This window comes from Homarus americanus, unplaced genomic scaffold (genome assembly GCF_018991925.1).
Source record: "Homarus americanus isolate GMGI-L3 unplaced genomic scaffold, GMGI_Hamer_2.0 scaffold25483, whole genome shotgun sequence".
Taxonomy (NCBI): Eukaryota; Metazoa; Arthropoda; class Malacostraca; order Decapoda; family Nephropidae; genus Homarus; species Homarus americanus.
Genome location: NW_024726235.1, coordinates 54,353 through 71,955, shown reverse-complemented (window position 1 = coordinate 71,955; position 17,603 = coordinate 54,353). Strand labels below are relative to the sequence as shown.

Genomic DNA, 17,603 nt, shown 5'->3' with positions numbered 1-17,603 from the left:
CGGAGGAACCCCAGTCAGAGTAGGAGGAGGAGGAGGCAGCCGCAGTCTCAGTGACTCTCCACTCTTCTCCCCTCCTCCTCACCTCCACTCCTTGCTTGCATTGATTAGCTGTGATCACCTGATAGCATGGTGTCTAATACCACATCTTAAAATGACACTCTTTTACTGTTTCTTGATACAAGGTGTAGCTACTTGGTAAAACACTGGCTGATCTTTTTTACATTTATTATGCATGATTTAGGGTGATTTCTAAATGTTTAATTGTATACTGTACATATGTCAATAACTCTCGCTTCAAGTGTTTCAAGCAATTAATGTCGAGGGTTCTAATTGAGCGTGAGCAATATTTTTTCTGACATTGAAATTTGAAAAACCTTATATATTTTTAGGGAACTTTCAATATTTCATTAGACACAACCATATAATATAAAGACAAATTTAGGCAGATTATATCATCATTACTGCGTCATTCACTTCTCATCATCGTTATTTTAAGTGAATTATTCACCTCCTCTGGAAATGTTTATTTATGGTACTACTGTACAGTACAGTACTGTATTATGTTGTATTATTTGTTTATTTAATTCGTTTTTTTATAATGACGATCATCAACATGAGAAATTACTTAGGAAGCAGAAATATGAATGTATTTAGAGTGAATTTGTAGAAACACAATGTACCCATTTTCTCCTTTATTATTTCATTCTTTTCGAGTTATTCTATATGAATCTGATTTGTGTGTTAAGAAAAAGAGCATTTTACATCATAAATATAATTACAATGTAAGACATTTTGGTTTCAAAACATTATACTAAATATAATTTAATACAGTAAGTCTTCACTGACACACACACACACACACACACACCCTTTGCAGAACACAACTTGGTCTTAGATGACCAAGGAACAACTACTGATGAGAAGTAAAGGAATTGCATTTTTCTGACTTTTCCCACAAATGGTTCTTTTCTCTGCTGTCAGTCAGTGCAACAGCACTTTGTAGTCTTCAATATTTTTATAAATCCACTCTCAAACACTACCATTTCTTTATCATCATATTCCCTACTTATACTGTCTCCCTTGGTTATCACTAGTTATTCTTTTCATGTATTATTCCTCAGTGTAAGCAAATAGTGACAGTTTTAGAAGGTCATTAACTAGTTAGAATCGATATTCATCGGCAAACATTAAATTAGTGGTCATCAGTGTACTGTATTACCCAACCTAACTCTTCTTGGTAGAACCGAATTCGTATTAAGATTCTAAAAATGGAAATAAATGTTAACAATCTGTGAGAAAGAAGCATGTGTAGTAACATAACCAAATATGTCTGATAATGTTAGAATGCATATAATCTTCTAAAATGATGCAATAGTGATAGCATACATGTAAAATTCAAAGCAAGTTACAAATTCACTCATCACACCAACAAAAATCTGAAAAGCCTAAGAGATATGAAGTTTGAGGATATTCAGAAAACTACAGTACTAAATTTGGGCTACAATTTGAATGTGGTCAAAGAAATTATCCTAAGCAATAGAATGAAGCCTCAATAAAAATTCTTTTGAACACTCCTAACTTCTCTTCAGTAGTTTGCTAATGGAACAGTTCAGTTGAGATTTTTACAGCAGTATTTCTAAACACAAATTATTGAGAACTTATCTACATCCTTAGATAAATCCTAAAAGAGATCTCCTTTATATACTAAATAAAACACTTGATATTATTAAACAAGGAATTTCATAGATATCAAAATTCTTATGGTAGAAAACTATTCACTCTCAAATATAAAACTGAACTCAGTCCTCAAAATACTCTTTAAATTTCATTACCATTCACCAAAAACATGAAACCTGACACATATTATTATACTGTATTCTCAATTTTGCAATACAGCTGTATAATTTAAGTCAATGAAAGTATTTTCAGCAATATTATTTGAGGATTACTAGAGAATCATTTTTCTCAGTATTGCCAATATCCTTCTGGACTAGATGAGGAGCTCCGAGATGTACACCCAAATATTATAGCTTTTATCAATCCAATTCGAGATATTTCTTCCCCAAAAGAAAATGTTATGTGTTCATAAGCAACATGGTTGGCTGTGAAATACATAGGATATCTCCCACCTTTATTTAACACGATTGCAATTTTATATGTTTTACTCGGTGTGATATATACTGGCCTATTAAATATAACTTCCATGGAACTGTTCCAGGACACTCGAGCAGTAAAATGTGTGTAAGTGAGCCGGCAACCATCAGAGTCTTGTAAAAATGCATATATTAATTCAGAATATGACTGCTGTACTGGCTGTGAGGGTAACTCCTGCCCCAAATTTTGTGGCATTAACTGTGTAGGCATCTCCACACCATATATGCAAACATGTTTATCTACTGAAAATGACATAAAGTAGTCCACCAACTGTTCATTATCTAATATATCTGCAATGACGCCAGTTCCAACACATTCACATCGAAGTTGAACACCTTCTCTGAGCCTACTGCTTCTCACGTTAGGATGTGATACAGAACTGGGTGGAGGTGTTGGTCCCCCTTGTCTTTTCTTGTTAATCTGACTGAAGGGTGAGGGAATAGTTGTTACTCCTGGAGAGGAAATATTCATAAGGAGAGTATAGCTCTCTTCCTGTGACAGAAGACCAGACACTGCCGGACTATTGGCAAACTCTGTTGGGCTTAGAGTCAGAAATCTGCAAAATAAAAGTGAAAACGTTAATTGTAATTGGATTTCCCAGAAAATTCCTTGAAAACAGATTCATCTTAAGAATTAATACTTTGTACAGTTCTTGTTTTAACAGATAAGCATTTTCTACAAAAATCCTTCCTCAGAGATCATGTTCCATGCGATGTTACAATGCAGATGATAATATATCCTTGGTAAACCTATATTTTAAAGACAGTATTTTCTTAACATATTTCTCATGCTACCCATACAAAATATAATGCAAGGATATATTCTACTTCCACAGTTTCCCATTAACAGTGATGATCCAGTGTGGTGATTAATTATGACATGTAAATCAAGAAAGCAATTACACATCAATACAAGACCTCTACCAGACACTACATCCCAATTGGAAAAAAATGGCAAACAAACTGCCATCTGATCACAAATCTGTCTGTTGTACATAAAAGGACAGCAAGATCTCTCGTTACCAGTCCTATATTTAGCGGATGCAGTGCCTCCCACTAACACACAGACTTCTAATTGCTCATGCTACTCATGCTAGTCACTAGTGGAGAACAATCAAAGGTAAAATATGCTACAGTAGTGATAAATCTTTTCTGATCAGATGATTAAGTGAGCAACAAACTCCTTGCTTTGATCATGTAAAACCAGTTTTGACCGAAGGGAAAGAGAGTGAGGGAGTCCATGACAGCACGCAGTCACTAAGTGTTTGTTATTTATGTTTTGTGGTGTATAATTATATCACTATTATTTATTGGCCCAAATTAATGACTTAAAAATAATATTTTATCCAAGGACAAGGAATATTATTGGGTATTTATTCTTTTGAAAGATAAGGAATACCGTACTCCTGTATCTTAATTTATATTAATTTGTAAAGCTAAAAACTTACTGCATTTTTAATGCAATATGAAAAATGTCACTGGGAGCCCATATAGTATAGGTATTCCACTTTAATGATGGTGATGTAAACAATCCACATAAACGACGGTCATTATCCGGCCAACACAGAATATGAAATGAATCTGTCGGTGCACTTGTCAGCTGCGGTCTACCCACGCACCGCCACACGGCCACCCGGTGCAGTACAGTACCAAGTTTTTTTCCATGATGATCACACACGGCCGTGATTGTGTAGCTCAATGATTATCGGTCAGTATCAGTTTTTTTCTTAACTTACAGTGAGAGGACATAACTAATTTTCGCATTGTTCTCTGTTTTCGTGAGTGTGAAGTGATTTTTGCTGGTTTTTGTGACTGTACAGTGCTTTGTCTCTGTTGTTGTGAACATGATAGGAGCCGTGTCGGCTGCAATAACATTATCATCGTTCACACTATTTTTGTGACAAGTGCTTTTGCTGTTTTCATGACTGCAAAGTGAGCAGTGTAACACTGAAAATGTCTGGGAAGGCCAAGGCACTCAGGAAAACCATGTCTTTGGAGGTGAAGCTTGACATTGTGAAGCAGCATGACTCTCCAGAGGCTGTGGGAGTTGGAGTAACATCTCCACTCCAACTTCAAGAGACCCCTTGGTCTTGAAGGAGACATGTAATGATGACCAGGCTTATTCTCAATGATATGGTGAGTGTTGTTTAATTGTGTTGTAGGTATAGTATTAGTGTAGGATTTGTTTTGTTTTTTTGGTGACACGTGTGGGAGTTGGAATGGCTGGGAACGTATCCCATTGAACCCCATGTTGTAATGATCCCGATTTATGATAATTTGACCTGCGATGGGTTTTTCAGAATCGTAACCCCATCATAAATATGTTACTAAGACTGCATATATGTGGGGGTTCAATATATATTATTTGATTTTAAGTCTGAATCTCCCAGCCCCATTCTCCCAAAAACTTTTACAGTACAGTATCTCTATTTAAAAAACAACCTTCCATGAGAGACACCTTACTGCACCCATTATTCTGCTGATGAGAGATCATAATATATTATTAAGCTTTATACTTATGCTAAACAGAGTTTTCCCCTAAAATATGGGTTAAATTTGCTGAGGCAACCCATTGAAGAGTGTCTCCCATCAGTTTGGGGGGAGGGGAATGACTGCGCACTAAAAATAAAAAAATTATCTTTTAATGCAAACACCTTTTATTTAATTAGTATTACAGGAGAAATACGTGAAATTTATAATTCGTTAAAAGCTATATGTTGCAGTCATCAAAGCGTAGAGTCTAGGCAACACAATATGAACTTACAACTGCTTGTTTTGGGGTGAGGCGCATGCTTATGGTTTGTCTCCTGATTATCAGGCCAACCTGATGATCAAGGGTGGAATGTTGGGAAAAGCTGGCCTGTTAATCAAGGCCCCACTGTTCAGAAATTCAGGGTTGCGGGATTACTGCTTAAATGTAATAAACACAGGAGTTACCACACTACCCTGTATTTACAATACATAAATTTCTCTTTAACTTTTCAATAAACCACTAAGCCTTTCAAAGTCTTTTGCATGGTGGTCTAAATAACAGTAGATAAATAATTACTTTAATACATACTAAATCATACACTAAGATCTTTGAGAAAATTTTTATTTGTGATTTGACATTTTGCCAAGGGATGAAGATAGTGAAAAGAGTTTGAGAACCTTATTCCTCTTTCAATAAATTCGATCTTTATGAAATTTCTTGTTGATCATTACTGTGTTGCAGTAGGATATAGGGCATATACGAGTACACATAGATTATTATTATTCCCATTTCAAAAGCCAAGACTTTTATAAATTTATGGGGCATTGTCCTGGCTCTGTAAAAGTTATAATACAGTGATAAATGAATTTGACCGAAATGCTTTGGGTAATATTCTTTCAAAGTTTTGAAAAGAATCTATAAAAATGATTACAAATAACTGACAGAAACATACCACAAATGACTACAAAATTGTGGATAAAAAATATTGAAGAACGTATCCTGTACAATATATTGGTTTAATACAGACTTATCAATCTATATCATGTACGTCTTTTTCCACAAAATACAGTACAGTATCATGAAGATACTTTCCTTCATAATTTGCTAGCTGATTAGACCCCAAATCCTCTAAATATTAAGACTCAACAACATTGATTGAAAGGTTTTCTGGAGACTGCTACACTGGTTTGACTCATAAAATAAGGAGTGTCACTTTCATGCAAAAGAGAGAGGGAGAGAGAGAGTAAACAAGTTGTGTCTGTTAAATACTATACATATACCACATTGGGATACATGTAAATAAGCCTAAAAAAATTCACCACTCAACTGGGGTAAAAATTCCCATAATAACCCAGATAATGCACAGGACCACCTGACCAAAACTTCAGGTGGTCCTGCTGAAATCTAGGTGGTTCTGAATCTTGTTGCAAACAATTTATCTCAATTTTAATTTACTTAAAAGTATACACACATATAAACAATCACATTCATAAATATCACATGATAATCATCAGATGAGAAGTCACCATCTCACAAAAATCATCAGCTTCACTTTTTCCACACAATCACTCACTGGCTAAAACCCACAAGGCTCAGTACATGGACGACATGGTTCTGCACCTGATATATTCCATATGTGAATTATCTCTAAACGATGAAGTACGTATTTGATAGTTCTTTGTCCCTAATACTGCCATCAACTGATCCCACAGATGATAAATTACTCCTCCAGTTTGTTTAAATTCTTATTTTCATGTGTGAAAACACCAGTTTGCAACTCTGCAGTCTACACAGGCAGTGTCTAAATTAGGTCATTTAAGGATAATATATGCGAGTAGATAGCCTGGTGGTGGTGATTCACTTTCACCTATGTTGCTTCTGCCAGCTTTCCATGATACCTATAAGATATTAGAATAAAGATAACTGTTAAGAATAGTGATGCCTGTTGTACTTAAAAAAAATTGTATGAGAAAAAATTCACTAACGAATAAAATTTTAATCTTCTACAGAATGAAAAATTTATATACAGGGTATATATATATATTTTTTTATCACTTGAGAAACTAGGTGAAGTACATCATCTTTTAAGAATACCCACGGTAAACACCATGTTTGTTTATGATAGATGGTAGGTAACAAGAACCAACCATCAAATGGAGCCAATCAACCTAACTTAACCTAATTGGTTACAGTTGTTTTTGTTAGATTTTGTTTGGTTATGTTAGGTTCAGAAGGTTCACTTTATCTGATACTGTACTGTATTAGAAATAAACAGTCGCCTGCCAACAGGAATGACCATCACCAGCCCAGATAACATCATATACATACCTCAGTAGTTTCTCTAAAGGATTAAAAAATATATATATACTCTAATGAAAAAATTAAAACTTTATTCATTAGTAATATTATTTTTGTAAAACAATTTTTCTAAGCTGAAGTCACTAAACTTAACAATTATAGGATGTTCTAGAAAAAATCTATAAACTGAAAACATAATACAGGTACCTGTACTGTAAATTGAAAGACTAAATGAGGAAATTTGGTCCTCTTATGCAATTCACCACGGCTGGATATTTTGTTTTTGTAATTACTGTACACTGAAAGTGTAAATGTGGCTGTAAGGATTGGAAGCTTAGGGCATTACTGATACTGTACAGTATTCACGTTCTAGCATGCAGAAAGAAAATCAATAAATTTTGCTTATTTTTGTAAACTTTTATTTTATGCAAAAATGTACAGGTAGTGGCCGTTACACAATGGATCTATATATTATCGATCAGTTTTACGATGTTAAAAAATTAACACCATTTATCACTATGCGATGGTTGAGATCAGTGTTTTGATGGTTGCTACCCAAACATTTTAACTAAATTTTCACTGCTATAAAAAGTAATGTGCAATAATTCACAATATTCCAAGATATGATGATGCAATCTCGGAATGGTGTATCGTGTGAGACCCATGCAGGATGCGCGGCAGGCTCTGGTCATTCCCACTGACTGCCAGGATAAGCAGTTGAACTGTCACATTGCCCAGAGGATGTTTTGTGTGTGGAAGAAGCTATTCTTCGTACATAAAATAATGTGCTGTATACTGTACTCTACCAATAAATGTGAGGAATACAGTACATAAAAATAGCAATACTGTAATAAAAGAAGAAAAAATAGTGTATTGCCATTTTGCAATATTGTCACTACACAGGGGATAACAAGAGACCAAGCTTAGATCCCCATGCCGCACTCCCCTCCCCCATTATATGTACAGTATGTACTGTATAAAGTCCCACACACCTGAGAAATGTTTATTCCCTTTATTTTTTCAACCTTATGATAATTTCATTGCTTTTCTTTTTTTTTGCACATTCGGTATGGACGATTGTCTATGCAAGTAACAGAGTAAAAAAAGATATATAAATATGAAGATAATTACTTACACTGTATCCACCCAAAATTGCAAGTTGAAAAATAACAGTACTGTACAGTAACACAGCTCACACTAACTCTCGGGGATTTTATGTATTACCTGTATGTTGCGTTACTGTATGTTTACCCCTCTGTGATAAGTTCCGTGCACGTAAGAAACATTTATCCCCTTTGTTTTTTTACCTTATAATTTTTTTTCTTTTGCACATTGTGTGCAAGATTGTGTGTATGTAACAGAGTTAAAAAATGAAGAAAATTACATATTCCTGCACAAAATTACTTGTAGTGAGAGCTGGAAGATCCCAACTTACTTCTGTACATGTACAAATCATGTAAGGTAAGTGAAAATGTCTTTATTTTGTATAAATTTAATGTTTTTGTCTTTATTTTGTATAAATGTATTGTTTTCATGTCTATTTATATATTATTTGGGTTATTTAGACATTACTTAATAATTACTGTATAGCAGCAGGATATAAAACTTGCTTGGGCTCTTCAGGGGCTCAAGAATGGAACCTATTTTTCCCCACAAGTTATTAATATCGATATACGATCGATCACTTATTGATGGCTTTTTGAGGTTCCTAACCCCATTGTATAATGGTCATTACCTGTATCAGTTCATCCAACTGTGGCCAAATGTGCCTGTAATGGTCATTCGTTCCTGCAGACTTTGGTTGTAGGAATTGGGACTTTATCCAGCACTGAAAATCACACTGGATATTTCCTTAAAAGGGAAATTGGGTCCCATAGACTTAATGGCCTCTTAGGATAAATGTGAATACAGCATACAAAGCCTCAGTACACTTATTGGCAGTAAGGCTAGCACTGTATTCAACTATCTTTACTTCCCCAACTGTAAATTTAGGTTCCCATTTACAACTGGAAGAACTCTGGGTGTCATGGACGCAAACATGTGACCCTTAAGACAGAAGGCAAGCACTGCATCACTCCAAAAATGTTTAAGTACTACAGTATATATTCTGAAACTTTTAGTGTTACATTAGGCATTGTGAAAATATACTGTATGTGAGGTAATGAGATGCATATTCCTTGCAGTCTTGAATCTGGGAATTTTTACCATTACTCTAAATTGGATAATCTTCAAATTTTTGCTGAAAACAGCTTAAAACCTTGATTGACACATGCAAACCAAAATTCTCTGTTGCATACGGTATTTGAATGGCACATAAAGTGTTGTGTAACCGAGTATGTATGAAGAGATAATAGAAAATAAAAACACAAGGTAAGGAACCAAATAAGATGAGGAAACCAAGGGAACAAATAGAAGTAGCAGTTAAGAATGAAATAGAGCAAAAACAAATTAACAAGTGGATCAAGAAAAGTGTGGAGTGAGCATTATGCCAAAGGATGCAAATACAGTGATGAACAGGAGAATTACAAAGCTGATATTTTATATGGATGCATGAAGAAGGAGCAAATTAGAAGATATAGAAGTGTTGTAAATGAGAATAATATATAGATTATACATAATTTAATATATAATAAATACAAAATGAGAAGATTTGACAGTGAAGGAAGTATCAGGCAAAACTTAGATCAGGATCTGGTCAAATGGCATGGAAAATCGACAGAATGGAAAGTGGATGGAAGGAAGGAGAAGAAATTATCATACAGAAAATGGAAAGATTGATTTAGGGATGTACCAAAAGTGAGGTGGATGGACATACAGGAAGCAGTAGTGCCTGAGATTGAACAGAAAGCAGAGCATTGAGAGATTTTGGAAAAGGACATGCTGCTGCAGGCTAATGCTAGCTTGTGTAAGACAACAGAGGTTAACTGGTATGTACTACAGTAGAATACACTCCTTCATAGCAGTAAGAAGGACTAAATGCATCAATTAAAGGAAAATGTAAGAGCATATATTTGTTTTAGTTTCTGGACAGCCTGCATTAAGTGTGAAAAGACCTGTGACAGAAAAAAAAGATAACGCAAAGCAGTACATGCCAAAATTTTATGAAATTAACCATGCTTGAAGACTGCATAGTAAACCGTTAGGTGGGTGGTATTGCATTTTGAATGTAGTCACAGAATAAAAATACCATGTGTGAATAAGCTAATTTATTTCTTAATGTCTCAGGAAAAATAAAAATACTGTACCAATAAGAGGACATAAGCATCTGCATCCCCCCCCCCCCCACATTAATAATATTGAAATTAGAATATACTGTACTGTATCCATTTTAGTAAAAATCACCTTGTACTACCTTAAAGTGCCTACAAACTTTTATGAAGATAGTTGAAACAGCTTTTGAGTTAACCTATGGAAACAAAACTTGGACACACATAATGACAGATAGATGGACTAAGAAAATCCATTTCTAAATTCAAGGACAAATGAGAAATATCTATACCTGATCAAGCCAAGGCAGTCTCCCAATACTTTACGCTGGTTCATGGGGCTGACTTCTAAGGACTGCCGTACACACTCTTGCTTGGCCCACTGGAGACAAGCTTCCCACAGTACCAACTCTGACACTAGAAAACACACAGGGCTTATGTCATTTGTTATAATAGTTAGAATCCTTGTTTATATTACTAAATCAACATTTTCCAACCTTTGCTAATGTACATTATCATTTAATTTTTCTTTTTGATTGAAATTTCTGTGAAGCTGAGGATAAAATTGTTAAGTAATAGATACATAGGTAATCTAATACTGAACTCAATACATCTGTAATCATGGGATAGCCATTCCTTATTAGTTAACATGAAATAACAAACTGTGATATAGCGAGGATAATATACTTCTGATTCCTTATTTAAACTATTTCTGCTCACATTGCCTTCTGACATATTTTGTGTAAACTCAGTTTTTAAGTTACTTTGAGTGTTTTTAGTCACATATGGCTTTCTATACAGTAAATTGGCAAGGTGTACTTTTGAGAAAAAGATGAATAACAACCAATTTGTAATAAACTTCCCACTTCAGGATCCATTACCTTTAACTCTTATAAAAATCTTACAGATACAGGATAACCAATGAACCCCCAAAACAATATCTCACAAAAGGACTTTTTGAGCAAAAATATCTTTCCTTTTATTGTATAGGTATTAGCCAAATCATGTAAAGAAAGTTTAACAAAACCTATACAGTATCAAAAACATTTTTACAGGTACTGTATTGGCTTTTTTTTAATCCTACTACTAGTGCAGGACTAATACATGAAATGGATTAACAAACCACTTAGGATTTCCTGTTGAAGTATAGTGCGAAGGGTGGCAGCATCTATTTCCTCAAAGGATGCATCCTTAAGCACTTGATCTGTTGTATTCTGGATTATCTGGTGAATAACAATGGCTCACTTTTGTTATAATAATAATAATAATAATAATAATAATAATTATATATATATATATATATATATAGATAGATAGATAGATAGATAGATAGTATATCACTAGTAAGGAATCGAACTTGGGACCTCTGTGTGGGAACAGGGAGCACCACAATGACAGCTAAAAGGCTCTCGTTGATTTAGAATAAGATGAAGGCATAGGCTTTGTGTGAAATACAACAAAGCCTTGGTTGGGTTTTACAGTAGTTGTCCTTGTGGTGGTGTGGTAGTGCTCCCTGTTCCCACACTGGAAGGTGGGGAGGTCAACTAAAAAAACTGGAATGATTCAATGTATGAGTCAAGAATTTATACAGATTTATAGAAAGCAGAATCATTGCAAAGGCATGGTGGTCACTTGGCTTGGAGCAAATTTCCAGCTTTCTTCCCTATTCTATCCACACAGGAGGGCAATTGCTGCACATAGGCCTAATCTTCAGTTGAGGTTGGCTGTGCAGGAAATAAGGATGATAAGTTGATAAAAATTAAGAGATCAACCCTGGTAGAACCTAAAGGCCAAAACTAAACCTCTAGGAAACATCCTTTTATGACTAGAGTCTCCTGGCAAAGGGGGCTGAGCCATAAACTTTTTGTTGATGGGCATTCATCTATTGGTAAATGCACTTGGCATTTGTTTGCAGGCTTCAGGCTATTGAATATGTACAGTTCTGCAATCTCTCATCTCTAAATCACTACAATTATATTTTTAATAACAGTTACTTTCCAATTTTAAATGCCAGATAACCTGCTTGAATATAAAATCTAGGACAGAAACCTCAAGCAATAGCTCTTTTGTAAATTCATATATTAATTATTTTACAAAAATGGTTTAAAAAGTATCTAGTTTCCTATCCTTCCCCCACAAAAAAATATCATACCTGCATACACTTGTCTAAAAGTCTGGGCTCTTCAAACAAACGTGCAAACTCATAAGCACGGCACACATTGCCTGGGTGCAAATCCCGCCATATAAATTGGGTGCACTGCTCCACGAGGGATGGAATCATGTACTTCTTGGCTGCATAGCAAATCTCACACACTTGGTCAAATGATTTCAAATTAATATCATCACTGTAGATGTACCTGTATAAAACAGAAAATTACAGAGAAAATTTAAAATGTTACTTTCTGAATTACAGTAAGTAAAAACAATTTAATACATACCTCATATTTATGGCATAAACCTTCCAGATCTAAGATGAATGAAAGATTAACTGTGATATTCAATTTTATAACCAAGTATGCTGTGGGTACTCGTGTACCAAATCATTACGTCAACAGGTTGTCACCCCAGGGCTCCCGAAATCACCAACATGTGTGACTGGGAGTAATTCATTAATAGTACTGTATCTCACCAAATTAAATTTTACTGTAGTCCCTTAAAAGGTTGTATAGTACTTGGGACTCGGGTAACAGAAAGGCTGAGAGTTAACAGTCCTCACCAGCTACACTAACACAAACACTATACTCCCCGATCCAATGTCAAGGTTACAAATTGGGTAACAATCTCAATGTACCTTAGTTCCAGCTCACCTCAACAAACTAATGGGAAGGAGGTAGGATTTGAGTTCCCTTATCGATGCTTAGTTATAAAAGAGGATTTCAGGATCAATCCTTCGTTTATAAATTGTATAAGGATGTAATCCACCCTAATAAGTAGACCTAACTTATGAGGCTCACTGGCCTCTGAAAAACAGCCAGAAAACTGTCCTTACATGACAGGACCTGTTACTAACTTGAACTGTGTTAGTCCCTGACTCACAGGTTAACTTTAACAACATTTGCTATTAAAAAGCATTTTTCACCATTATAATTTTCCTATCTAAATAAAAGTTATCTTTATTTTACAGGAACTGAGGATAAAAACTGAAAACAAAGTTCATCACATAAAGATAAAAATATATTTCAAATATCAGATAAAATCATCATTGTCGGCTACAACTTTCTTGGTAGAGTCACGTTACCAGATGCGTGATTTTTGTATTCTTAATTGGCAGAAAGGAGATTAAATCTAGTTGCATCATACTCACTGCAATAAAGCTTTGAATGCATCTGGTTGCACATCTAAAATTTCTATAGGTTTGTCAGTCTTCTCTGCCATCCCTCCATAGAACATGGCTTCAAAAACTGGTGATGACATGGCCAATATGAGACGGTGTCCACGCATAGTCTGGAAAAAACAAAGTTATGGTGAGTAATGCTATCATAAGTGGGATGAAATCATATCTGTAAAAATATGCATGATATAATATGATTGAGAAGTGTTAAGGAATAGAATGTCAAATGTAATATGCAGCATTTCTGATTTTGAAGCAAACAGACAGTAATATGGTCTCAATTCACTTTTAAATGCTTTTGTATTAATATTACACAGTAGCCTTACAGTACACTGTTTAAACTGCAAAACTGTACTGTAAGGCTATAAATAAGTTTTCAGTGAGTCAGCAAATGTTGAGAGATCCAGAAACTGCACTAATTCAAGTCAAGAAGTACTGACTGTACAGTACAATATATACAGATATAAAAATCTAAATATGGATAATAATGTCGGTTAATATATAGGACTAACCAGTGAGCGAGTTATTTTTATTACTCTTTATTTTCTTATAATATTTTCATGTGAGTTCTGATATGATAATCATTTATTGTGAAAATTGTTCGTTTCATAGATAATTAGGCACCTAGGCCCGCACTAGTTTATCTTGCGGGCGGTAATGAGGCCACGCTCTGCTGAGGGGCTTTTCCTGCACCTGGGACAGTTTGTTTTTCAGCATGTCTTGTGAAGGTTGTCGCTGTTCTTACATGGACGTAATTTGTGAACTTAAGGGTAAAGACAACGAGACCCTTCAATTGTTTAAAGATCACGGCATTGTTCCTTTACATAGAGACTGTTTATTTTCTTACATTATTTTCATCAGTGAGTTCTGATATGATAATCATTTATTGTGGAACCCGCCAACACAGTAAATCACTCTGCCGCCCGGGGTGCATTGCGCCTATGCGGCCGTATCATCTCAGGTAGGTTTGTTTGGTTAGATTGGTTAGGTCTGTTTTTAATACCCACAAATGTTAAGTAACATTTAATTTTAAAATATCCAATTTTTAACATTTTTCCACAAACTACAACAGTGTTCGCTATAATATAACAGTAAAACTCCGGTGTTTTCATAACTTTTTCAATTAATTTTGCTCAGTGGTTAGTCCTATATAATTACCATAATGTCTAATACCAAATCAAGACAGATACTCAACATCTTTCACTATTAAGTTTTAACTTACCTTTTGATTATTTTCATTGCCCACAATAAATGTACAGTCAGACCATTGCCCCGACTGTAACACATGACCTGCCCTTTGGCGGATATATCTAAGCTGTGTCTGCCAGTCTATACTATTGCTGCTGCTGCTGTGTGCCATCTTGGAGACCAGTGTGGACCTCTCATTTGCTAAAAATAACAAAAGAATAACATGAACATCAAATATTATTAACTCAAAAGTTTATTATACACAGAAACACGAAATATTCTACACATGAAAGCAAACTGTCTTCAGCTTTTTTAACTGGTATAAAAAAAATCCAGAACTTTCTCAGTGTCTGGGAACCAGGTAGGTAGATTGGGACATTCTTGCCCTCTCCATTTACCCAATATCATACTCCTGCATTGTTTTCTTTGTGATTTTTCAAAGATGTTGCGTATTCACCACTGTGACAGTAGACAACTTATGATAGCCCATCTATGCCTTTATGGGAGATATCGGAATAACTGTTCGCCCTAGCTTTAAAACTCTTCTTCATTACAGTGGCCACACATATTGTTGGGATACTGAATATCAAGGCTGATGCACTGTTTAGGAATTGAGCAAGATATTCTAGGTGGAGATGAGATCCAGTCTCTTTCTCTTGGATAATCTCCCTGGGAGTTTGTCCATGAATGTGACCTCGAGTGGAGTGACCATCTGCTACCTCCAGACATGTACCAGTACATTGTACAGTCTATTGTACATGAGTCAACACTCATTGTGTGCAAAACCAACATAAAGTGAAATCCACAATGAATGCATGATAATAGATTTCTCGTGAAATAAAGCCAAGAGCCGCATTCTATGCTGGACTAAAGAGAGTCATTTAGCACTAGGGGAGGAGAGGCATATTGAGCCTCACACCCCCTTTAATGCAGGACTCATGATAACATTAATGAAAAAATATATTTAAAAAAAATCCAAAGTTGATTATTTCACTCCAAATCATTGTTCTTAAAGCCTGTCACAGTTCTTACCAATCCTTCTCAAATCAAACTATATATGTCACTAGGTCTGGACGACGTAGACAGTACGGTGTAGGTCGTGTTTGTTTACCTCTGGTTTACCTCAACGTTCGAGCCTAAAACATAGTTATATATTTTTAATCATATCATTATATTACAAGCGGTACAATAAGTATTGATTAATTTTTAAAGAATATATTTTATTATATTTCGATGATATCCTTGCTTAATAATATATTTCATCAAGTATTTGTGAATGCTGTTCAGATGCCTTGGTTATTTTAGTGTTACTCACGTCATCTTTGTTCCTCGTATATCTTTTAGAACTAAAAGAATATGCCGCCCACCTCAGCGGCTCTAAACAACGGTGCAAGTTCAGGATGTTAACTAAAGTACAAGAGATAATGAAGATGATAGACGTGACCTATCGCCCAAGCGGCTAACGAGCCGATCAGTGGTGAAGAGGATAAAAGTGAAAGTAAAAGTTACCTCTTGCATTAGAATTTAGGACAGGTGTTGGGGTTACCATTGCTATTAATATTAATATTTAGTAATAATAATAATAATTTATAGTCAGTCAGTTTGACCAAAGACAGCTGACAGAACCATCAGAGGTTGTTTCCAGTAGACTCCTTATGCCAGCACCATCGGTCACCCATCCTAGTGCTAACCAATCTCGTTGCTACAACTACCGACGCACATGACATCACACTTAACAGTGTCAAAACCTATGTGCCCCCCTCCACTCCCACCGTGCCTATCCTATCACAGCAGTCCCCAGCCGTTACCAACGCCCCAGCCTCCCCTTCAAATAGGCCTTACACTTGACTTATTAGGGACTTGTCACCCCTTGTCATAAATGTAATGTATCGGGAATCCCTCCCCCCCCCTCTCCCACACACCCATCTTGTCACTGTATGTAACTTGCCAATAAAATCCAGGGCCCTTATGGCACTTACGTGAGTTACATCTTTAAAAGAAAGCAGGCATGAACTCTATATGCTTCCTGTTGGGCATTGTAAAAGCTTTTGCGCTTCGCCTTACACAGGATGCAAGGGGGCGCCTAATAAGTTAGCCCCCTCGAGGGAAAAAAAAGTTGGTTAACTGCATTTCGTTGTCATCTGTGGACCCAGATCCTGGAGCATGGTGGCAATATCGACAATATATATCTGGATTTGGCCAAGGCTTTTGACAGCATATCCCATGCAAGGTTGAAAATTAAACTGGAGAGTGCGGAATTCAGGGTGTGTCCTCGTGTGGATCAGAGACTATTGTAGTGGATACTCTCCCCTACACTATCTCCATGGCCGCAAGCAGTGTTTGGTGATTAATAGCACGAAATCGTCATGTCACATGTGCACCTGTGACAAGCGGGGTACCACGGGGCAGTGTAATGGGCCCACTGTTGTTTGTTTCATAAATGATATACCAGAAGCTATGTACACTCCTCCGTACAAATATTCGCAAAGTCCCCGACAGAAATCCCCCAGTTAAAGTTCAATGTAGGACAAAAGTCTAATTTTTCATAGTATTGTTTCCTAAGACCTTTAGGAGAGCCTTTGCCATCTTCTTTGATTACGGCCGTAGTCTTGTGAGGTTTTCCATTTTCTCAGATCTACTTGTTCTTTGGTTTCTTCTGTTCTTCTCATTTTCTTTTAGTTTTTTTGTTTTTGTTGTTCTAGCTTGTGTTGTTCCCTACTCTCTTTGTTCATACATAATTGCTGGTAGTTCCAATCTTTCAATCATTGGTGAAGAACCAGGTTACGAGATATCTAGACGGTCCGTCCCTCGTAATAAGAACATAAGAACATAAGAAAATAAGGAGTCTGCAATAGGCCGGTTGGCCTGTGCATGGCAGCTCCTGTCGAGAGCTACTACCACTCTCTATCATCCATGAATCTATCTAGCCCCCTTTTGAAACTTTCCAGAGTTCC

The 17,603-nt window shown here is 35.8% G+C and overlaps 1 protein-coding gene across 1 annotated transcript; it reads right to left on the bottom strand.

The window, feature by feature from the left end:
- Positions 1 to 208: 208 nt before the first annotated feature.
- Positions 209 to 15,776, bottom strand: LOC121865383 (BTB/POZ domain-containing protein 6-like). The gene is made up of 7 exons (XM_042364714.1): positions 15,682 to 15,776; positions 14,684 to 14,850; positions 13,435 to 13,574; positions 12,283 to 12,487; positions 11,254 to 11,353; positions 10,424 to 10,547; positions 209 to 2,710 (listed from the first exon to the last, which is right to left on the bottom strand). Exons 2-7 carry the CDS (start codon positions 14,819 to 14,821, stop codon positions 1,966 to 1,968), a joined length of 1,452 nt encoding a protein of 483 aa, XP_042220648.1. The 5' UTR covers positions 14,822 to 14,850; positions 15,682 to 15,776; the 3' UTR covers positions 209 to 1,965.
- Between the last annotated feature and the right edge of the window lie 1,827 nt (positions 15,777 to 17,603).